This window comes from Podarcis bocagei (genome assembly GCF_964188305.1).
Source record: "Podarcis bocagei genome assembly, chromosome: 1".
Taxonomy (NCBI): domain Eukaryota; kingdom Metazoa; phylum Chordata; class Lepidosauria; order Squamata; family Lacertidae; genus Podarcis; species Podarcis bocagei.
In genome coordinates, this window is record NC_138125.1 from 73,949,731 (window position 1) to 73,975,308 (window position 25,578).

A 25,578-nucleotide genomic window follows, 5' to 3' on the forward strand; every position below is an offset into this window, starting at 1 on the left:
TTTGTTGCCATGGGCACAAGAGCTGAGGTAGCAAAGAAGGGTAGCAGTAGCAGGCAAGGAGTAGGGGGGGAATGGCGAGGGAGGAAAGAATGCCATAAAAGAACAGCTACCAGTATTTACAAAAATATATGTAGTGTGGGCCACTTGTCCAATCAGCATAATAAATGAAATTATAAAACATGTACCCTTTTAATATCCCTGAATGCAAACATACTTTTTTTAAAAAAAAAACAAAACCCCAACACGGCTGCAAACTCAGCAAGGAAAATTAGTAAATGTATGTTAAAACAGAAAATATGAAAGCTTTTTTTTTTTTTTAAGAAGAAGAAGCACATACATTGAAAAGAGACAACTCACCATAACTCAGACAAAAACCATCTTGTTCAAATCTATTTGTCATACAGTTGTTCAACTGTTTGGGGTTTTTGGGGGATTTTTTTTTTAAATTCTCCTTCAGGAAACCAAATTCTGGTTTGGCATCCAAAAACATCTACGAAGTCCTCAAAGCATGAAGGAAGCCAAATAATACTAATGGAAATTTATCATAATGCATTATTTAAACATATTCTACTTTGGGCAACAGCCGGCTTGGTAATGTTTAAAAGCAGTCAGCAAGCAGTGGAAACTCTGATACCTTTTGTAACAGTTCACATGTCAAACTGGCAAAGTGCCCACAGCGTACAGCAGGAAAAAAAAAATCTATTTAATGTCTGCCCCACAAGGCGACATGAGGTTTGATTGGCAGAAAGCAGAGAGTGGCTTTTGATCATGTGTCCTAACAAGCAGTTCCAACTCCTGTCTCTTCGGCTGAACAGCTCTACATTGCCTATTCAAACAGAAGTGACAGGCCACTGCACTACTCCTTGGCTCTACTCTTGCACAGTGGGAACTATGCTGGAGACAGAGCCACTGATTAAATAGAGCACTTTTTTCCCAAGACAAGCAGGTTGTCTGAATCAAAGTTGGGCAGAATCAATTCAACATTATTAAAAGAGGATATAAAACTGAAGCTGAGTGATGTTAGGCCAGTTTGTACAACCTCAGGGATTCACAGAATGATGAGCAGGATAAGGAATGGTAAGACCTACAAAGCTAGGTTAAGAATTAGCTGCTACACCTTGGCCATTTTCCCATTGCTTCAGGTTCCCCTTTTTTTCAGTCATTTCTTCATAGGTTTCTTTTAAAAATACACATACATATATGCATATACATACCATGACAGAATTTGCAATCTTAGTAGAATTCAGACATCTCTTTTTAGCATAACTGTACTGTTGTGGGCCCTTGTTATTTCCTTTCCCTTTCCAGTTCTGTCCCTTTCTAGTTAAATACAGCAACTAGAATTTTTTTGGGGGGAAATGTTCCAGCATGCCTATTTCAGATTTATTTATTTTTTATAAAAAAAGGGCATGCCCACCAAATAATGAAATGCTTAAGCATAGAATCATATAATTGCACAGTTGGAAGGGATCCCAGGGGTCATCTAGTCCAACCCCCTGCAATGCAAGAATCTCAACTAAAGTAGCCATGACAGATGGCCATCCAACCTCTGCTTAAAAACCTCCAACGAAGGAGAGTCCACCACATCTTGTGAGAGTCAAGAAGCTCTTATGGTGAGAAAATTCTTTTGATATTTAGCTGGAATCTCCTTTCTTGTCACCTGAAGCCATTCATTTGGGTCCTAGCCTCCAGAACAGGAGAAAACAAGCTTGCTCCATCCTCCATGTTACAGCTCTTTAGATATTTGAAGATGGCAGCATATTTCCTCTCAGTCTCCTCTTCAGCAGGTTAAACATACTCAATTCCCTCAACCGTTCCTCTTTGTTTCCAGACGCTTGATCATCATGGTTGCCCTCCTCTGCACACGTTCCAGCTTGTCAATATCCTCCTTAAACGAAGGTTACCAGATGTCCCCATTTCCAGGGGACAGTCCCCAGATTTACAAATCAGTCCCCTGACAAAATCCATCTATTTAGTAGGAAGTTGAAAAGTGTCCCCAGATTCATTGAAAAAAAATCTGGTAACCTTACCTTAAACTGTGGTGCTCAGAACTGGACACAGTATTCCAGGTGCGGTCTGACTAGGGCAGTATAGATTGGGACTACTATTTCCCTTGATCAGGACACTATACTTCTGTTGATGCAGCTTACAAAAGGATTAGGGTTTTTTTTGCTGCTGCATCATACTGTAGATTCATTTTAAGCTTAAGGTCTACTAATACACCTGGATCATTTTCATATGTACTACTGGCAATCCAGTGTCCCCCATCTGTGCAGCTGGCTCTTCCTGCCTACGTGTAGAACCTTCATTTGTCCCTATTGAAATTCATTTTGTTAGTTTTGGCCCAGTTCTCTAATCTGTTCAGGTATATCTTGAATCCCAGTTCTGCTTCCTGCAGCATTGGCTACCCTTCCCAATTTGGTGTAATCTGCAAATTTGATTAGTATCCCCTCCTGGCATTGATATCAAGCTCATTGGTCGGTAGTTACTGGGGTCTTCTTTTTTCCTCCTTCTGAAGTTGGGGACAACATTTGCCCGCCTCCAGTATGCAAGGACCTCACTGTTCTCCAGGAATTGTCAAAGATTATAGACAAAGTCACTGAATTACATAATGCCTTTGGGCGCAGCTCCTCAGGCCCTTGTAACTGCTTTATTATGAAGCATTTATGTGGTTCTCATTTGATAGTGGCCATTAACTAATTTACCATTTTTCAACAGCATGCCAATAGTAATCTGTGGTTTGCTGGCAATACATCAAATAAAACCATCCATTGGATATCCACCAGTTTTAGTGTTATGAGAGCAGAGAGAAAAAACTTTCCTCGTCCACTTTCTCCATGCCATGTATAATTTTGTAAACTTCTATCATGTCACATCTAACTCAGCCTTTCTCTAAACTGAAAAGTCCCAAATGCTGCAACTTTTCCTCATAGGGAATTGCTCCATCCCCTTGATCATTTTGGCTGCCCTTTTCTGGACCTTTTCCAAACTCTACAAGGACTTTTTTGAGGTGAGACAACCAGAACTACAGACAGTATTCCAAATATGATTGCACTATAACTTTGCATGACAACATTATGATATTGACACTTTTATTTTCAATTCCTTTCCTACTGATTCCTAGCATAGAATTTGCCTTTTTCAAAGATGCTACACAGTGGGTCGACACCTTCATTGAGCTATCCACTACAATCCCAAGCTCTCATCAGATATGGGGGCAAGAGATCAATGTCTGTATAGATGTGTTGCATTAATACTACAGAATGCTACAGAATAAAATACCCTTTATCATATTGCTTCATTAAATGTTTAAAACTTTCAGATTAAGGCATCACTAAAGAGATAGATTTAATTACAACTTGTCATGTATCTCCAAGCTGATGACAAACAGGGCTGATCCACTCAAAAGGCAGGCTGTGGCAGCTGTCTCAAGCCGTGGAAGACCATGAGGTGGTGCGGTTTCTGGCAAGATCTCGTCAGATCACACCAAAATTTCGTGAGATGTCATGCACTACAAGAGATCTCACAAAATCTTGCCCAAACCCACTGTTGTTGCTTCGCCAGTACCACCACACAATACAGGTAGGGGAGGCTTTGGCACGGTGGCAAAGCAGTAAAATGAGATGTGCCACCCCTAGTGGCTAATCTTGTTGACTCTTCATGATCTGCTTTAGAACTCTGATTCTTACCCAGGATCCATTGCTATAGCTTCAAGGCAGTCTCCCATCCAGGTACTTCTGTGCCTAGCAAGCACCAAGATTAGCAACCAGTTTAATGAAAAATGCAGCTATTAAGCAACCAGCTAACACACTAAAATATCACCTATCCCAAGTCTCAAAAATCCATTGGGACCAGCTAAATAGTGCCAAAGCAGCAAGCAAGCTTTCAAGTTCAACAGAATGCTTCTTCAGGCTGAATGTTATACAAAAGAGAGAGAAAATGAGTGAGCAAAGTAGTAAATTGCTGGATATGATGAAAAGCCCTAGTCTGCAGCTTGTAAGAGTCTTTAAATGGAATGGAGGAGGTGTTATGCAGACTTAATTAAGTTAGATTATGCCTAGTGCAAAAAGATCTCAGGTTGCAGCATGGTATGCTGAGGCAAAGAAGCAATGGCTACTTAAAAGGGACCAACGTGCTGCAATTAACACTAGAGGCAAATCCAAGTAACAGCTAGCATTTGTAGTTTCAAAGGGGGGAATTAGCTATTGCTCCTCAACCCCAGCATGCCACACTGTAACCAGAGATCATTTTTCCATATTCTAATAAGTATATGCTACCGTTGCTATTTGGATTTTATTTTATCATTCATGGCTGACTGCAAATTTGTCAGTGTATAAGCAGAAAGAAGGAGCTTGCTTCCAGTTTTCAGAGCGCACACATAGGTGCTTATGAGATACTGAGTAAGAGTTCTGACCATGGCACAAGGACACAGCTGGTGCCCTTTCACTGGACCTTATCTCCAAAGAAGTAGCAGCTGCAGCATTTGTCTCCTGTTACACAAGGGCAGATCTCTAATCCTAACTACAACAGGATTCAAGGGCAACATATTCCAGAACTCCTCTGAAGACGAGATCCAGCATCTAACCTTGTACTCCAAGGTCAGTGATTTTTGAGACTGCAGGCAGGAAGTACCAACAAGCCAAGAACCCTCATGGCCTGCAATGGAAGACAACACACTTGGGTTTGGAACTTGTAAGTGTATCCATTTAACAATTGATATCAGAGAGAGAGTGGATATTAGTACGGTGGTACCTTGGGTTACAGACACTTCAGGTTACAGACTCCACTAACACAGAAATAGTACATCGGGTTAAGAACTGTTCTTCAGGATGAGAACAGAAATTGTACGACGGCAGCACAGCAGCAGCGAGTGGCCGCATTAGCTAAAGTGGTACCTCAGGTTAAGAACAGTTTTGGGTTAAGAATGGACCTCCAGAACGAATTAAGTTCTTAACCCAAGGTACCACTGTACCAAGGACTCAGCTGTAAGCTAGACTTTCCTGGAGTAAAGGCAGGCTAATAGTCAAGGCTAGTCTCTTTGGTTATTTTTTAGCAGTTACATGACTGCCTTCCACTCATTCCATCAGATTCTCAGTGTACCTACATTCCTAGTACCATAGTATGCTTTTAAGCACTGCCTACTTTCTTTTCTGGGATGCGGGTGGTACTGTGGGTTAAACCACAGAGCCTAGGACTTGCCAATCAGAAGGTCGGCAGTTCGAATCCCCGTGACGGGGTGAGCTCCCATTGCTCAGTCCCAGCTCCTGCCAACCTAGCAGTTCAAAAGCACATCAAAGTGCAAGTAGATAAATAGGTACCGTTCCGGTGGGAAGGTAAACGGCTGCTCTGGTTCGCCAGCAGCGGCTTAGTCATGCTGGCCACATGACCCAGAAGCTGTACGCCGGCTCCTTCGGCCAATAAAGCAAGATGAGCGCTGTAACCCCAGAATCAGCCACGACTGGACCTAATGGTCAGGGGTCCCTTTACCTTTTTACTTTCTTTTCTGCATCTTAAATAATTTGCAACATATAGCCTCCAAGCCCTCGTGTGCACATTTCCACAGGTACCTGGAACTCAAATAAACCTTCTCCACAGCTCATGCAAGATACATGCGTAGTTTTGCCACTCCCCACTACTGCTTCTCCATTCAGCCGTGCACTTGCACCAAAACACTCCCCTCTTGGGTTTTAGGGCAATATTGTGTTTTTTGTGGCTCATAGGTGAGATGGTACATATTAAGCATGGAGGTAAAAAGACAAAAAACACCACTAATGACTTTGATGAATTCACCACTGAATTTGAATCCAGGAAAGTTTACACAATTAAAACAAGCTATATACTGAAAACAACCAGCAGATAAAAATAGAGCGGTTCAGAAGATTTTGAAATCTTGAGAAGGGACGTTTTCACTACAAAAGAAGAGGATTAAAACAAAAAGCAAAAAAAAAAAAAAAAACCACAAAAAACCAGCATGCTAAAAGCTAAATGAACAGCAGGACATTGCTCCAGACCTGATTTGAGATTTCCAGCATAGTTCATCCTTGCTACCTCCTCCCTGGGCCAAGCAGCACTGGGTTAACTGGCTGGCATTCAGAATTTCTTAAAGCATCATAGGCCAAAGAGCCAAGTACCCAAAGTCTCACTGCTCTGAAGCTTCCACCTTGAGCCAGGCACAAAAGGAATGGCTTTAAGGATGATAACACCTCAAACACAAATACTCTCCTCATTCTTAGAAAAAACAAAACAAGGAAGTAAATATTTGTGCATACGATTACCACCATGAATTGGGATTCTCTGGCTCAGAACAGACAAATCATACTTGATCTAACTGTGAACAACGGAAGTGCTTCACAGACCCATGTATTTCTCTTCCTCTATCCTTCGCTAGTACACAGCAGTCAAACTGACCTTCCTTTCCGTTTTGAAGTTTACTATGGTTAACATTACATCTGCACTGGTAGCTTCATCAACCATAGTCACTACTAAGCCGCATTTAACAACCTTGGCTAGAAACAGGTTTGCAACCTGCCATCTAGGTAAATTACGACAATGTCACTGCAGATAAAAGTCCTGCTAGATAAGGCCAAAGGCCCATCTAGTTCAGCATCTTGTTCTCACAGTGGCCAACCATATGCCTATCAGAAGGTCACAAGCAGATCATCAACATAACAGCACACTCCCCACTTGTGCTTCTCCAGTAACAGGTTTTCAGGGCATACTGTCTCTAATACTGGACGTGGTACACAGCCATCAGATCCAATAGTCATTGATAACTTTATTATCCATTAATCAGTCTAAGCTCCTTTTAAAGCCCCCCAGTTGGTCCCATTTCTACACTTTATGGCAGTGGATATAATAAGTCTATTGACTTTTGTATGGCTTTTATTGTAATGCAATTTCCCAGTTCTCCCCTGCTTATCAATGTTAGCTCTAAAACTAAATAGCAGTAAGGATTTCTATATTAGAGAGAGGAAAGGTAAAAAGCCCACAGACTACTCCAGATCTCTAAAACCATTGTTAGGAGGTTAAGCAGAGAATCTAGAATCTGGAGGTGTCTTTGTAAACAAATATTAACTTTCATTTTTTTATTTTTTGATAATAGTGCAGGGATAAAATATGAGATTTATTTAGGAGATGTGGCAGACTTGTGGCTGCTTGAGCTCCCACGCCCAACGTAGAAATCTACTACTAATAGATTAAAAACAAACATTTGTAAGAAGGCACAGCACAATGTTATTATTCAACTTGACAGTTTATACTATAGTATATAGTATGGTAAATATCAGTCACAGTCAAGTTCAAGACTGGTTTGTCTAGCAATGTTTAGACCATTCCTGCATTCATTATTATACCGTTATGACCAGTAGTGCATAGTAAGAATCACACTGCAGACATGGAAATCCTGGGATACCTAACTCCTTTTCTTTATGCAGATATCTGACACGTCCCTTTCCACTTACTTCACTACTTTGCTGTCACTGCATACACCTGTAAACTTAGCTTAATGCAGTGTGGCATGAATGATGTTCAAATAATGTACAACTCAACAAAGGTTGTGCTAGCAAACTACACACAAACACTTTGGTGCTGCTAATGCAGCAAAAGCAATACGGGAGGCAGCAGTTAAAAGTTACTGTCTCTGCAACCACAGCAGGCACTGTGATTCTCCAGGTTTGATTTCACCCTTGAGGCATACTCCACTGTCTCTCGAGAGAAAAGGATGCCAAAAACAAAATATAGATATATGGGGCCGGACGGGGACACACACACACACTTATAGATTGAATCAACACTGTACTTATCTAGTTACCTAGGGAAAACAACAATTGCTACAAGAACTGCTTGACAGCCTGACAATCAAGTTGTACTGCGCCACATGGGCAGGTGAGGATGGGTGTGCTTGTAACATTTTGTGGGCTGGTTCTAATCTACAAGTCCAGTGTTTTGTTTTTACAGTTTCAAATGTAATTCTGTGATTTGTTCTGATGGTTTTTCCTAGGTTTGGAATTTGAACAAAAGAAGATAAGATCTTGTTCTCATCAATCAGGTCCTTTGTGTACTCAGTTTAGCTCAGAAACTGCCATCAGATGTCCAAGGTCATATCTCTAGTATCCTGGATTTCTCTAGTATCTCTAGTAGGCTGGATTTCCCAGATCTGGTACCAGGGTTTGATTTGAAATGCTGGAGAAGACAATGGGTGGAATTCAACCAACTTTTACTCCAAGTAGACCCACTGAAATTAATGGACCCAACTTAGTCATGTTCATTAAACAGGTATACTCTGAGGAAATAGCTGAATATCCATTATTTAGCATTTATAATGCGGCATTCACTGTGCTGCTTCATTATTTGATTATTTGATACTTGAAATAGCCACTTTCTAAATATTGAAAACATGAGTAATATGTACAAATGATCTCATCAATTATATATATATATAGCATTAAAATAAGTCAATGGAACATTGGAGTAGAGTATCTTCCTTTCATTCATTTTGCTGAAGTTAATCTCAAAATAATGCTTAATCTAAATGGCTTCATACTCTTGACAGTAGGGAGGAAGATACTTCTCTGTGTTTCCTGCTCTGCCTGCCAGCATTGCTTTCAGAATTGTCATCTGGCAGCTTCAGCCTAAAACAGAGCAAAGTAGCAGCTATTTTATTTACACACATTCTGTCCATCCTTCCATGCTTCCTTACCAACTGAGCAGGTCAGATCTTACATGCAGTCACACAGAGAGTGAATGTATCTCTATTTCATCTGACAGAAAAATAAAGGTGTCAAAATTATTATTTTTTAGGAATGAGAAAGGTATCAAAAGCCACATAGCCTACTGAAAACAAGAACTATATTAGCATTTAAAATATGTAGCAACGCTGACCATTTTTACTGTCATTTCCTTTAAAAAAAGCTGATCTAATTAGCTATATTTCCAAAGTGCATACATAGCATTTTTAGTATTATCATAACATTTTGCTTAGAGTTGACATTTTTATTCTGACAAGCACTGTCTGGAGAGCTCTCAATAAATAATACATTTACAATTTTCCGTAAATAAGCAGTGGACACAAATCGTTATCCTTACTTACAGCTGCCCCTCTCTAATAGTGCTTTTACAAGTAAGGTGACTATTCAGTCTAATGCAATCCTCCCAGTGCTCAAAAGACATTTTCATTCATTACCACGGTCACAAGCACTTAAAGCACTTTTAGGCGCTGTTGCAAAACAGCAGGAATGGCAGAGCAAATAAGACTAACTAAAACCAAAGTTCATCACCAAAGAAACCAGAGGTTATTCACCTAAACAAATTGAAGATTGACTTACGTAAGGTCAACATACATACAGCTAATCCACACACAGACAAGTTTCTTAAAACATTTTCTTTTTATTAAAAGCTAAAAGTCATAGGTGGGAGTACAAGATTAATTTGTAGATTCTAGACCCAACCACAGCATATACTTTAATATTCACTGGTAATGGATTGTCTCATCAAAATATTGTTTCCTATACTGTCAAAACTGATTGCAATGAGGTGTTCATTTTCTCTTTTGCCATCCCCATAAAATTGAAATATATTATTATTTTATTAACTCAGTATGGAACATAAATTTCTTTCATTGCAAACTCACCTCATGTAATATGTTGCACTAATGATCAGAAAGTGGCACTTATGCAACAGATCCCTTGAAGAGAGATGCAAAGCTAGGGCAGGAAATTGTTTTAAGTCTATCTATGACAATATAAGTCCTCACACTATGAGAGTTGTGGATCAGTTCTCCATGTGGTCCCTTCTATTAAAGCTTAGAATTCATTTTCAAAGCAGAAGTAAGGATAGCAGCAGAAAACAATATCAATCCCAGACCCAAATAAATGTGGGTTGGCATCACTTGCAATTGCTGTACAGCTTGAAAAATGCTTTGCAACGATTAAAGCTTATCTTAGCAATCTAGACAATAATGGATACCGAAAGGGAAATCACTGAGATATGAATACTAACCTCTCTAAGACAGAGGAATGGTGCTTTCGTTAATGGAAACTATGTGGGTGGGGATGTGGAGGAGATGGACAGGATGTAACTGTACAACTGGAATTAAACCTAGATGCTTCTCTTCAGAAAAGTTCAAGGGCATTTTTAGTGCTTGTCAGTGCTAGCCGGCTTTGTCTCATCCAAAAGATAAAATCTCCTGCAACAGGCTCGCACTTTGTATAAAGCACTACAGTGCTTCCAAGTTCCTTGAGCAGTGTGTGTCATGTTAACAATCCACCAGCAGCAAAAATGAGTAAATGTGATGGCTAAGCACAGGAATTTAAAAACTTCCAAGCACTTTTTTCCACCTAGGCAACACTGAGTAAAATGTTACAACATTATAAAGACTAAACCAAACAGAAATATTCTAAAATAAACAACGTTATGGAAATCTCTGCAAGCCTTCTTTGAAGTTCAGCCTGATATTAAGGGTAAAAGGGACCCCTGACCATTAGGTCCAGTCGTGGCCGACTCTGGGGTTGCGGCGCTCATCTCGCTTTATTGTCCGAGGGAGCTGGCGTACAGTTTCCGGGTCATGAGGCCAGCATGACTAAGCCACTTCTGGCGAACCAGAGCAGCACACGGAAACGCCGTTTTACCTTCCCGCCGGAGTGGTACCTCTTTATCTACTTGCACTTTGACATGCTTTCGAACTGCTAGGTTGGCAGGAGCAGGGACTGAGCAACGGAAGCTCACCCCGTTGTGGGGATTCAAACCGCCGACCTTCTGATCAGCAAGTCCTAGGATCTGTGGTTTAACCCACAGCGCCACCTGCGTCCCATGCCGATATTAGAAAGGGCCAATATCATACGGCAAACCTTCATTTGACCACACCAGCAGAATTACCACAATAGAGGAAATATCCCTACAGATGTATTTATATACTTAAACTAGTTTATCCTTTCAACTATGTGTATGCTATAGAAAAGATTTGCTGTTATATGTTTATTGTGTTATACTGAATGATGGCCTTCAACATGGAAACTGGAGTGAGAACCTGTTTATAAAAAGCTTTGTTGAAATATGGTATTGTACTCTTAATGCAGAATCAAGGGAGAAAGTGAACTATGAATGTGGGTCCTGAGTAATTGGGTTTTGGGATTTAGCATAAATGTGGAGTTGAGTTTCCAGTGTACCAAATGACTAACCAGCCTACCGTTCCACACTGTAATCATTGTACCGAGACTTGGAAAAGAAATCTACCCTTCTGGCTACAGACAAGTCAGTTGCTAGCTATTACTTGTAAGGATTTGGGATAAATGATAAAATAATTAGTATGAACCTATACCTTCATTTACAAAGCAAATAAGGCTTTTTCTTTTTTAAAAAAGTGAAAACAGCATCAGAAAGCATGCATAAAATATTATATTTAGGCCAATGGTTCCCAAACTTATTTTCCATGGAACACTTGAAAATTTCTGATGGCCTTGGACCAATTAATGGTTTTTCTTCCTGTTTTAAGCAATTGTAATACACTGTGCTAAATGCTGTGTGATTTTTAATAGTATTTTTATTGTTTTTATTTCTTATATTTCAACTTGCATTTCATAGGATGCAAAAAATACATTATAAGAAATAAAAGAAACAACAAAAATACAATTAAAATTCAAAATTAATATTTAATATTCCTTTAAAAGGTGAAGTTATCTTATATGGGATTTTGAGGAGCCTGGTCCCATTGTTGCAGAAGCTACATGACTGAGGGGTATTAAGGCATGGAGAAACTACCTGTCTCTGCAACAGTGGAGGTTGTATAATCTTTTGTCTCTTAAGCCGTATGGAGGCTTCTGTCCAATTCTGAAGCAGTGCCAGAGGTTCCTATGGGGCAAGTAATGAAGTTACCATCAGCAACTTAATACAGAGTCATGTTACAAAGGGATAATTTAGAAAGCTTGCTCTCCATGAATTAATCACCAGAATGGGTTAACTGCCTTTTGCATGGCAATTGATAATCTCAGTACAGAGAAATCTACCTGCCAGGCAGCAACTCCAGTGAATAGTCCTTTCTATGGGTCAACTGTTATCAGAGCAGCAATTTATTCCTGGCCCAGTTGTAACAAGGCAACTTTTTCAGAGTACCTCAGTGCAGGGCCACAAATGTGTTGAGTTTGCAGACCTCACTGGTCTTTCAAAAGTAAACCCCCCAGGAAGACAAACAAGTAGTTCCTTCTGCTAAATATATGAACTATACCTTGATCAGAATATAAAGACCCTTAAAAGAATATTTTCCCATTGCTTTTGGCAAGTGGGGAAAAGGTCAAGCAAGGGGGCTCAAAAGGTATAAAGGAAAGGGAAAAAGACACAGATGAAAGCAATATGCAACACTGGAAATCAGAGTTTACTACCAACATGTGGGTGGTGGTGTATCCCAAACCCAGATCAGATCCGGCACCTAATCAAGTATTTTGATAGAGTCTAGAATGCCTGTAGTTTGGCTACAATACCCATGCTGTTGAATGAAAACCAGTTTAGGCTTCAGGCAGCCAATAATGTCGATCAAATGACTTGGGTGGAAAAGAATGGAAGGCTATGCTTCAACAACTGGAGGCAATGTACAGCTTCCTATATATTATTATAATGGTTTCCACTGGTTTGGTGACAGAGTTAGGCATGATACCGGCTGAAGTGCTATTATTAAGGACAGATTAAAACAGCTGTACATTATGCTGAAGTGCTCAATGTTCCTTTTACAGACAGACGGTCCTGGATTACAAGCAGCACTTGACCATTTAAATCACTACAACAACCAGATTTAACCAGCTGGGCCATATTCTCTTAGGCAGGGCCTGTTGACCTCCTCAGTCACAGCTGCTCAAGTGAAATTTTGATTAGACAACTTATTTCCAGAAGCCAAAGGACTCTGATTAAATAGATTTACTTAGACATGTTAAAGTATTTAAATGTGCATTCATTGGTTCAGAACTGCCAGTTGTAGTAAGCAAGGCACCAGACCCTAAATGCAGTAAGAATGATATAAGATAGCTAATGATGTAAAGATACATCTGTGTGAAGCACGTTGCTACGCATAGAAGTTTTTCCACAGGATGACGGACAATATGTTTATTAAAGGTAAATGATGATTGGAAGGATGTATTGATCTAGGGGTGGACAACCAGCTCAGCAGTGAAAGCCACTTCAGAAATGTAAGACAGAAGGTCACAGCTAATTTGCATATGCTAGTTGCAATATTTGGCCTCATTTGCATACCATTTTATGAATCTAGAAGATGGCAAGCTACAGCTTAAATTTCCAGCACTTATTCCATAATGTGCTACTCTGAAATTTATATCCCAAAATGTGAGGGAAATACGTCAGTTTAATTTTATTTGCAGAAACCCCCCAGCAAACCAACTTAAGAATGCGTGTTTGCCACTCCTGTTCCACAGGTTCGAATATGTAGGGATCAAATAAGTTCATTTCCAAAATATGTGACCCATTCACCTCATCTAGACATTTTCTCTGACATGACTGGCAACTATCACAGCCAAGAATAAATTATTTATTTGTAATAAAGTATATAGTATGGATTGCAACCTGAATTCATGCACAACATTATTTGCAACAACAACAAAAGTTTTAAGAACTTGGTTATTTTAGTTCTTGAAGGAAACACGATACATTACTGAAACTAAGGGCTTAAACTATTTTAATGGCACCAAAGGCATATGACCTCACACAAGCACAACATGCAATGGGCGACCTCAATCTTTGGCACAACTTGGCACCTCTGGTCCTATTACAGCCCATAATTGCCTCCTGACACAAATCAAGCACCTACACTGCTTCACCTGACTTAGATGACAAGAAACAGGGCCAGCTATCATCTGTATACTGATGGCACCTCATCTCAAATTGCCTGATGACAACTCCGAGAGCACACATAGGCAAACTCCGGCCCTCCAGATGTTTGAGACTACAATTCCCATCATCCCTGACCACTGGTCCTGTTAGCTAGGGATGATGGGAATTGTAGTCCCAAACATATGGAGGGCTGGAGTTTGCCTATGCCTGTCCAAGAGGCTTCATATACTTGTTGAACAGTAACCAAATGAGCAACCGAAACATGAGCAACCGAAACATGTCTTAATGACTTAATATTCAGTGTCTGAAATTCTGTAGTATTATACCATAGGGTTGACACTATCTGTTGTAAATTAATTTTTCATTGTACATTCTCAGTGCTTATTTCTAGCAACAGGCACTTAAGTTCCCTCATTTGCAAAAGCCAGCCAAGAATGTAAAATAACTCAACATAAACACAATGGTTTGAATCAAAATTTGCCCTTCCATGAATGGAAAGAGTCCTTCTGTCTGCAGAATGGGCTAAGATTCAGCAGAGACTCACTGCTAGAAAGAGGGAAGAGACAATTTCCACTGATTCACCAATCACACACCGGGGCGGGCGGAGATGGTGCCACCTCCCATGCCATCGTAGAGGGTTCACCAACCCTCCACAGTAGCTTTTCAAGAGGTAGAGGGGTCTGCAAGAGGAAGGAGCAAAAAAACACATTCCCTTTCCTCCAGCAGGGGCATCCTATGAATGTAGTTCTGCTCATTTTTTTTTAATGGGTGGGGGAGGGAATGAAATAAAGCTTACCCCTGAAACACAGGTCTTGCGGATCTTTGCATGCACACTGCTATACAACAGAGCATCCAAAACACTCTTGAAACAATTATTAGCTACCTTGCAATGTGATCAACAACATTAAAAAAAACTTCTGTGAAAAGTGAGCCAGAACAAAATTAAAATTAAAATAGATTCCATCCAACTAGTCTAGCCATCCAACTGAAGCCAACAATTTATTTTGAATGGGGGCGGGGGGAGAGAGAACTTCAAACCTCTAAGTCTGAAGACAGATGGCTGTGAAAAATCTGGGACATTGTATCACTGTAGTGATGCTTAAGACACCTATACAGAACACATTTAACTTTGCATTTGTCATATAGAAACCAAGCCAAGAAATGGATGTAGAATCTGTCATGGAGCTACTTCTACATATAGTTTTTTCTCCATTTATAAATGCAGTGTTTGAGTTTAACCCTGACGTTTTGGATTTTTCCCATTTTCCTTTCCCTGCCATGAAAATGCATGGGCCTGAGCCTACTATCTGAATTTTGAACCTCCCCTAATCTGGTGCCCTCTAGAAGCTTTGGACAGCAATTCGCATCAGCCCTACCCTGCATGGCTCTGCTGGCTGGGGCTGATTGGAATTGTCGCTCAAAACATTTGGAGGGCACCCGATTGAAGAAGTCTGCACTAACATCTGGCACGGCTGGCATATTTCAAACTCTGTCACGCTAAACTAATCCCGAGGAAAATTCTAACAAATATATTCATATCTGAAATAGATTGCATGCAATAATTTCCAATTTAGCACAAATTTTTTTTGCTCCAGTGTAATATGTAAGCAGATGTAGTGGAGACCCAGATATCTGTTTATGCTTAAGTGGGGAACTGTTTCTTCCTCTTTCAAGGCCCCACAGTTGAACCACAAATTATACTTTGAAACATAGGGAACTTTTCATGAAGGGCAGAAGCCACAGAATTAATTTCATCAAATAATTGCATATGCTTAAATCCTCCTTGAACCAACGAGACAAAAGCATATAAAACACTGCACTGGGATTGTGGCATAAATATACAAAGGCTCTGTTGGAAGCTATCTACCTAGCTACCAAACATTTCAAAAGTTCAGCCTGATTCAAGAGCATTTTGAATTTATGGAAGCATAATTTAAGAGGCTCTTGGTGCCATTTTAAAAGCAGGTCTCATATACCAGAGAAACACATATCCCCAAATGGGAGATGGGGAATTGTCAGAGGCAATATCTTTCTCTCACTTGCATTTTTCCAAACCCTGTCAACTTTGGCCATGCATCAGAATTTCCTGAAAGTGCTAAACACAGAATGGCAAATAAATTGAGACCCACTTACTTACTAGATGAAACCTGGTATCAGAAAAAGAAGGTATTGTACAAGTACCACCATACCATTTATACCATTTTACAGAATTCTCAAACAAAATCTAGTCTAATTAATTACATTGTACAAAACTAATTTATAAATAATTTCATGTATTATTTCACACTATGAGTGGTGTGTGTGTGGTGTGTGTGTTGACTATGGGTGAAAACAAACATTCCATATGAAATTTAGCAGTAGACCTTTAAACATGGGTGAACTAAAGTCTTAGGTGTAAATCCACCTTACCAATTATAGCCTTAAGGGCTGAAATCAACTAAAGAGAAGGAAATCAAAATATGTTATATCTGTACATACCCTCCTGTTCAGTTCTGGTCATTTCCTCGAGTTTCTTCTGCTTCAGTGTGTCCACCACATCGGCAAGGCTTCCTTTGCGGCGTTCTGGAGTTCCGAAATTAACACTGGTCATTAGCTCGCTGCGGTCACGACCTCCTTCTTCGGGCTTATGTGGTGAGGTAGAAGTATTTCGGAAGGAATATAAGGAACATAACTTATTACTTTCTGACTCCTGTAAAGAAACAAGACAATAATGCAAGAATAAATGAAGCCCCACGATCTCAGAAATATCTGTTATTACATAAGAGCAACTGAACATTAAAAAAACCTGACCTAAGCCAAAACAGTCTTTAGTTTAATTTTTGCTTTTGCTATTGCCAAAAAACCCAGACACCTCAATTTTTCAGTAAGGTGTTCTTTTTGTTGTTGTTGTTTTGTGCCTCCTCAAGATTTCTTACATACCTATTTATAAATCTAGGCTACTAGAAGAAAGTGTGCAATGACTCCAAAATCTATATGCAAAGACTCTGGGAAACGAGGGAACCCACACAAAACAGTTCAGGAAAGTTATTTATTTATTTTATTGAATTTGTATACCAACCTTCATCTGAATATCATAGGGCAACATGAAAATACAAAATGAGAACCCAAAATACATAATAAAAACAAACCAATAACAAATCAATAACCCCCCTAACATTTAAAGGACATAGAATGTTAATCAGCCAAAGGCCTGGTTATTGAGAAACATTTTTGCTTGGCACCTAAAGATATATAATGAAGGTGCCAGGTGAGCCTGCCAACAAAGATGTGATGTAACCTGACTGACCAACAAGAGGAAGCTCTCTGACTAACTGACAGGGACAGGCAGGACTCTGACGAGTGTGTGGCAGAGGAAAGTAGGCCGGAGAGGGTGTCAGTAATTTATGGGGTTTGGTAACACCTACAAGGCAAAAGCCAGGAGGGCGGGGGAGATAAAAGGCTGGGGCAGTCAGAGAGCAGAGGTAGGGGCACAGGATGGTTCAGAAGCACAGAAAAAGGTTGTTCAGGTGAGGGGCAAGTCAGTCGAATCCCCACCACCCCCTGCCCTGCAGGGGGTTCCTTCCTAGAACCAGAAAGGAGAAAGAAGAAGGAAGAGCAGCTATGACTTCTATACAGAAGATGTCTCAGGTTGCGTGCAAACACTCCATCAGATGAATGGAATGCTTAAGGCCAGCTGCGGGCAATAGCAGCATGTGTGCGTGTGTATCAAGTGCACCTTAAAAGTTGTTGTAAGTGCATGTGTTTGTCAAGAAAGAATTAACCATCAGTCGGTTGCCTTCCTTGGCTTGGTGGGCTCAGGAAACTAACTGAGCTAAGGCTTAGGCAGAAACCCTTTAAATATTGTAAACCCTTGCCCCCCCCCCTTGCGGGCTGACTAGTGACAACCCCCAAGTACTCTTTGTGGCCACACAGGCTCGGGAAAGGGCATAAGGAACGTATGCACAGCAATTTAAATATGATTTAGCTCAGTCAGGTCAGCAGTCTCAGAAACTGCACAGCTCCCTTGCTCCCAAGGCTTAGGACTTTCCCTGAGCTTTGCCCTGTGAGCTACTTCAGTGACTATCTAGTTCTACCCAGAACCTTAAAAATCAGTGTTTGGGAGCTTTTACATGGCACCTACTAAGCTGTGATTCATGTCCAGGACTCAAAGGACAGAAAAAAATTATGCAATTTCCTTAGTTGCTCCACGTAAAAGCAAGTCTGAAAACAGATACTCAAGAAAATTTGGTTATCTCTATGAAATACCCATTGAGGTCACCCCAGTAGAATGCTAGGCATCTTTGTCTCTGATTTCCATGTAAAATGGTAGGTTCTTAAAAATCATGGTCTGCAAGAATTTCCCCAGCAGCAAAGAATTAAGGGGCTTCTAGTTAATACTAGTTAATGGTATTGAAGAATTTCAATCTTTGTTTTGATATTTGCTCATAGCCAAACTATACAGCCTTAATCACTGTTCACATTTTTCAATTACTTCTTGTACATGGCTGGGAGAGGGGAGAAATCCTTCCTTTCTATTAAATCTTCAGTGATTTTCGCAATTTAATAGCAACAAAAAGGGCTCCTAACATTTAAGTAATGTACTATTTAGGGTATTCCAGAATCTGAAAACTTGATAGAAATAAATATTATCAAATTAAAACCAGAGCAGGTATAGCCTTTCTTTCTTTTATTGAGGTGAATTCTAAAAATCAATTAATTCCAAAATATGCTACCTTCCTGAATTTCCTCCCAAACTGCATTTGCAATAATAAACTTCTCCAGTAGTAAGACAGCCATTTGTGCTATCTGTGCATGAAACATCTTTGTTGTGAACACTGTTGACCAATTAACATACATAGTGGAAGTGTGAGGACTAGGCAACCTAATAAAAATAAGTTTTTTGGGCTTGTATATGTACCTCATGGGACGTCAGCTGCAACAATGCCAGAGGCATACCTAAGCTCCCTTGTGCCCTTGGCAAGAAGCTGTATCAGCACACACACATATGGTTCCATGCACCCTTGGCAAGGAGATGTTGGCAATGAAATACAGCCTAGGTGTGCATGGACAGCCAGGCTCCGAGCTACTCTGAGCCAGATGGAGAGGCGCAAATTTTTGCACACCCCTGGGCATGTGCCCCTGGTGGGGGGCCAACCTAATCAACCCCTAGGTTCACCCCTGAATGCTGCACGTAGCCTCTCCTATATTAAGGCCCAGGCAAACACAGCTTCTTGACTGTTGGGCAGACATTACCTCAATATAAAGTTTTGTGGACCAACTGCAAGACTTTCAATCTTTCCTCTGTTGGTGGAGTCACTGAGAACACTTGAGATTGTAAATGCAAAATGTAAAAGTTGTGACACAACTTTTGATGGGATATGGATTTTGGGTACACTTCTGTGATACCAATATTGTGTGAGCGTTTTAATAGTTGATCATGCTTGACAAGCATGGCTTCAAGACCTGGCATTCATCAATGAACAAAGCTTTTTCATCCTTATGAATTCAAACAATGCCATCTACCCATTTGGATGCTAAATATGTTAAAAACCCAATAAACCCACAGCAAAGTGTGAGTGGGCAAGGGTTGGTTGAAAATACCATTCACAATGACACTGTATTGGTATTGTGTGTTGTAGACAACACTTAGGAACAGATTATGACCAGGATTTTCCTTGTGTTTGTTCGCATACAAATGGGGGAATCCTTGTTTTGAAAAGACCTTTGTTGTATGTTCCAAGAGCATGTGTGTTACAAGAAAATTATTGTTGCTGTGACTGCCTCTAAGATTAGAAACAAATGTGTCCAGTTGATAGCAGTTTCCGGTCTTGCCGACCATCTGATATAATACAGTATTGTTAAAATAACTCCAAACTGTATATCCTGTGCTGTGTTAAATGTCCTAAGAGTTGCCACTATCTCAGCAGCCCTTCACATTTTGTGAGTATTAAGTTTCTTATGTTGTTCGACTGTTATATTGTTTCTTTGGGTTATCTCTTTGTGACAACCTTTCATTATAAGCAAACAGAATGAACTGAATCTTCCAACATGCTAATTCAGCACTGGTCATCATTTGTTTTGGAAAAGGCCTTTTAGTGCCTTGAAACAGATAGAGATAGGAAACTTAGAAAGCTGCCGTATACCAAATTGGAACATTGATCCATCTTGTTCTGCACTGCCACTCTACAGCGTGGGGAAGGGGGCTCAGGTCCAGGGGCCAATTTTAGCCTTTCAAGCCTCTATGTCAGGCCACACTCCCTATCCTCAGGCTACACCCCTCACTGGCCTTGTTTCAGACTCTCCCTGAGTACTTCTCCCTGGCCAAAATGTGCCATTGAACTCAGATAATGACTCCTGCTTGCCTGGACAGATGATAAAAAAGGGTGTATGAATGTGCAAAAAGTAGCCTACTACACAAAGGTAAATTTTTAATTCACTGCTTCACCCACTTATGTCACACATCCCAGAAATGTGCCCCCCCCCAAGGTTCCCAGAGGGGAATGCAGCCCTTGGGTTGCAAAAGGTTCCCCAGCCCTGACTTGCAGCAGCTTTCCAGGGTTTCAGGAAACCCTGGAGCTTTTGGAATGCAATGTACGTGCTGTGCCATCGAGCGGCAGCCATTCCCTATCAGGTCACATGATCCTGCTGCAGGTTTAGCATTCAACACCAGTGATTTCTTAATCTTATAGAATAAATAGCTCCACAATTCATTTTCACTCCTTTCCCCACCGAAAACAAAAGCTCATTTGCAAATGTACATTACAGAAAGCTAGTCAAGTTATAATGGTATCCTTTCAAAATGAGAATACAATCATGTCCATTTTTGGATGAGAATATCATCAAGTGAATATCCCATGGACATAAGCCATAGGTCAAATTAAAAGTCTCCAAGTTAAGTGTGCTGGCAAAGGTTAGCTGCTGGCAACATTGTGAGGCATGCATTCTCACTGTAAACACGTAGAGATTAAGGAGTGGCTGTGTCAAATAGCAGAATAAACAACAAACAATGGGCAACTGTGGTTACTAAGGGCCACTGACCTCGGAGATGATGTTGATGAGAAACCATCATTCATTGGTGCATTATATGCATAGCATGGCTTTGTTGCCATCACCTACAAAGGAGGCAGCACTTGTAAAACTGCTGGAAATGCATTCTATTTACCAATATAGTCATTTAAAATTCATCTTTGCATCACTGAGAATGCACTAACCCAGTCAACCATACAACATGGTTCAACACAGTCATGCAAAATCTCCACAACTATCTCTCTGCTTTTAATAATCTTGTTTTTAGAAACTCCTACCTTTATAGGGAAAGACACTCACTGAAGTGAATGGGACAGAAGCAATTGGCTGTCTTTTATTTCAATGGAACTGAAGAGTGCTTCAGTTCATCTATATAAGCAAAGCACAATGTATGCTAATGCTTTGGTGCAGTGCTCAAAGAAACAAAAAGTAAGGTTTGGCTGAAGAAGACATGTGCCCATTTACAGTATTAGCAAAAGAACCATACTTTAACATGTAACACTTAGTTTTCCCCATAGCCAAACCAATCACAAATTTGTGAACTCCCTCCTTCCACACTCCAATTCACCTTTTCTAGTTTATGCAAACAAGAGTTTTCTAATACATTTGCACCAGCAAACTGTGGTTTGCAAGCTTTGCCCTCAAAACCCAGGATTTAAAGCAGTGGTTCTCAAAGGGTGTAGTACACCACACTGCTGTGGCAGGCGAGGGTGACAAGTGCGATGAGAAGATTCAAGGGCAATCAAAGAAATATTTAAACATTTATGTAGTATAATAGTTCTTTCTTTTTGTTTCCAAAGTATTTTTTATCAATAAAAAAATTGGTGTGGCATGCATGAGCGTAGCCGAGGGGGCAGGGGGGCAGCTATCCCCCTAAATCAATAAAAATCAATACAATCTGAGGTTATGCCACCCCTAACATAAGCCTGCCCCCCCCCTTACAAAAATCCTGGCTACACCCATGTTGGCGTGAGCAACTTTTTATTCTGAGTGGCCCAGAGAAAAGGTTTGAGAACCATTGATTTAAAGTGTAAGTTTCAATCTGGTCGGAAGGTCAACTACAATTTTCTGGTTCTTATGTGATAGAAACTTTATTTTCCCAACTAAAGAAGTAAAGGAATTTGGAGTGCATAAATCCAAATCCAAAACCAAACCATGACCATCCTGTGTTAACCAGTTCTCTGTATTGAAAAGCCAGATGATTTATTTTCTATAAACTATGCTTCAGGGACACCACTGAAGAAAGGTTGTCATTTCTGTATGATAAACCCAAATCACACTGAAATTAATGGACTTAACTTAGTCAATGTCATTAATAATAATAATAATAATAATAATAATAATAATAATAATAATAATAATTTATACCCCACCCATCTGGCTGCATTTCCCCAGCCACTCTGGGCAGCTCCCAATCGAGTGTTAAAAACAATACAGCATTAAATATTATAAACTTCCCTAATCAGGGCTGCCTTCAGATGTCTTTTAAAGATAAGATAGCTGCTTATTTCCTTCACATCTGAAGAGAAGGTGTTCCACAGTTTCCGGGTCACCTTCAAAGGTAGCCCCAAGTAGAGCGCATTGCAGTAGTCCAAGCGGGAGATAACTAGAGCATGCACCACTCCGGCAAGACAGTTTTCAGCTTTCCTATAAAGCTGAATCTCTAAGTCAAGTATGTTTTACAAACAGAGAAGGAATAACCAGGACAAAGTTTTGTGTTGCACAGCATTCATGTGTAACAGTCCAATGGCCATTTGGTAGGACTGCTGAACCCTTCCCCTGTCAGTAACTTGTCCCATGAAACAACCCCCTACACCCAGCAGCTCTCTTCCATAAGATCCTAGGCACACATTTCCATGGAATGTTACATAGCCAAGTAAATACTGAGAGAGTTAATCACTCAAATATTTGAAGCCCATGTATCAAAATGACCAGAACGCCCAAGGACTTTGCGTAAATAATTTCAAAAGGTGCAGTCCTATTGGTGTCCTTGCACTCTTGGAAGGGCTTTTAATCCAGCAAAGGCATCTCTAATGGAAGAGGATGGGAGGGCATTTTTGTCCATTCCCCCACCCCCTAAGCCCCAATACCCTGTGAATCTTCAGAGAGTTGGGGATCCCTCCAGGAATAGGGTGGAAGGTAGTATACGGGATGTGCAAGCAGGGACTAACCAAATTTATCTCCTCTCTACCTTCTCTGGATCAAAAGCCTATCTGTGAGTGCAAAGGCACCATTTAGATTCCACCAAACAAGCCACCAGGAACTTCATTCCAAAAGAAAACATTCTACCCATGCACTGGCGGAGGAAGAGGGTGAGGTGGGTGCGGTCCCCCCCAGGTGCCATCACTGAGGAGGAGTGACATCGCCCCCCCGCCCCCCAGGACGCTCACCCTGCTCCCACGGGCGGCTAGCCCCGCCCCCGGGGGCACAGCATGTGCGCCACTCCAGGTGACGGAGCAGCTAGCTCCGCCTCTGTACCCATGGAAAGGAATATTTTTTAAAATATACATATATTGTCCACACATAGAGCAAGAGAATAAAATTAAGGCTTTTTAACTTAAGAGTAAAATGAGCAGCCTTGCTCACACACCGAAACTACACATTGTAAATGCCACTAGCATTCCATTGTAAAAGCCACAATAAAAATGGATTATTTTAGCCATTTCCATACATACAAATCCTTCACTGCACACATTTAACATGCTCTCCTATGCATGCATTGCAGCACCTGCAGAGGAATGTTGGGAGAAAGCCATATAGCCCTTCTGTATGGTAAACACTGCTGAACCATGTGTAAGAGTCACATAAAAAGAGGACATTTATGAGACATAAAGGTATCTCATAAAACTGTTATGAATTAGGATATCCCTGGCCAAATCCCAAAAAAGATAATCCTTATAAACATGCGGGAATGTTGTAACTTGCGTGTGAATGTCAGTGATACAGCATGTTAGTTGATTCATGTCTTACTTTCAGGGCAGTGAAAGTCCTTGCTATTGGATTTTTCGTAACCTCAAAAACTGAAACGAATGTCCATGGTTTCTTTTCCTGCCTCGCTGAAAACATTTTACATACACAGCTTCATTATGCTGAACAAAGATACAAAACCCATCCCCCCCCAAGCTGTCAAAGTACAAAAGAAATGCAAAAAGTCTTGCACAGATGTAGCAAAGTACTGGATTTTATCTTCTGGCAGGTGCTCAATATGCAGCCCACATAATCACATGTTAATGACTGGAGTGTGTTAATCAGCATGCATACCTGATTCCTTCTCATCCAAAGGGGGAAAGAAAGTGAACAATTTAGAGCATGTAAATGCTGCTACTTTCAAAACACACATTGTAAATATACAGCAATGGAAAGGGGGGGTGGAAAGAGCTTCCAAATACAGAGGTTCAGAACCACTGAAAAGGACACACAGTCCATCAGCTCAGTACATCCAGACAAAAGCTGAAGTTTCATTCCCTGTAATTAATTTCTAAAGAGGCATACATTCCAACCCTTTCTAGATGCAACATCCTCACACTGGAAGCATTTCTGTCTAACACCTGATTTCTGGTGGTGATGCAAACTGTAGTTGTTTGCAGTTGTTTCATGCAGTGAATAATTTGCTAGTCCCACTGAGTCCTATGGCCTCATTCCCAACAGTACAATCCTGTGCATGTTTTCCCATGTAAGTTGGAATTGCAACCTTAGTCTATTGAAACTGCAATTCCTTGCGGCAGAAAGTTATCAGGGCTAACCCAAAACATTTTGCTACCTGAGACAGAGCAGCAAACGCTGCTCCTGGTCCCCTTCCCCAAATCAAGGTGCACAGCACCTAGGGCCAGTCAGGTTATCTTGGGACCTGATGCTGAAAGTCCCATAAGGACCTCCCTTTCCCTCCCTGGCAGGGAAAATATAACAATAATAAATTAAACAACTAACCATTTGCTGCCTTTTCAGGATATCGAATGTATGCTGTCTGAGCTGGCTGCTTTACTCTGCCTAATGGTAGGATAAGGTATGTCAGTTATCCAGGGGCAGATCTACCCTGCAGTATTTGTTCATTATACACACCATACATTTAAAGTACATGGCTTCCCCCCAAAGAATCCTGGGAAGTGTTGTTTGTTAAGGGTGTGGGAATTGTAGCTCTGTGAAGATTAAACTACAGTACCCAGGATTATTTGGGGGAAGCTATGACTGTTAAGGTGATAAATGCGCTCAGAATGTACAGCTACAGATCCCAGGTTTGGCAAGAGAACAGCCAATATCTTTGCTTGGGGTACTTAAATGTTATTTGAAGGAAATTTTAATACCTGAATACAAATTGTGGCCTGCTTTATGCTACTTGGTAAGTGTTACTTATGTAAAACGGCTCATGGCTGTCCTATTGCCAACAACTTCTGGAATAAGAAGTCATCTGTGCAATTTATCTGCTACATCCAACATAACTAGCCATTTCGTTGCTACAGGAATATCTATACACAAGGGGAAGGAGAAGTGGCACATGCCTCATTTGTGCAATGCCTCTATGCAGATAGAATTACTTCTGCTGTCCCACCAATTTTACCCTACAGAGCTATGTCATGTTACCACACGCTACAAAGATTTAGCCAGATAATCAACATAATTTGGTTTAGCAGGAAATGCATTATTCAAACTATATCAAAATCTAAAGATGAACATCCGGTAATTAAATCCTTAAATCAGTAAATTCTGTGCATGGAATAGGATTTATTTTGCTAACCCTTACACTGAAGG

At 40.5% G+C, this 25,578-nt stretch overlaps 1 protein-coding gene across 14 annotated transcripts in view; it reads right to left on the minus strand.

The window, feature by feature from the left end:
* Positions 1-25,578, minus strand: part of SOX6 (SRY-box transcription factor 6) — a 449,606-nt gene that overhangs the window by 218,917 nt on the left and 205,111 nt on the right. For 13 of the 14 annotated variants that reach the window (XM_081204706.1, XM_081204709.1, XM_081204708.1 and 10 more), the window contains one exon: positions 16,306-16,516. In XM_081204706.1, the coding sequence (XP_081060832.1) occupies positions 16,306-16,516 (211 nt within the window). The remainder of the gene's footprint in view (positions 1-16,305; positions 16,517-25,578) is intronic. The other variant, XM_081204703.1, reaches the window with a different exon arrangement.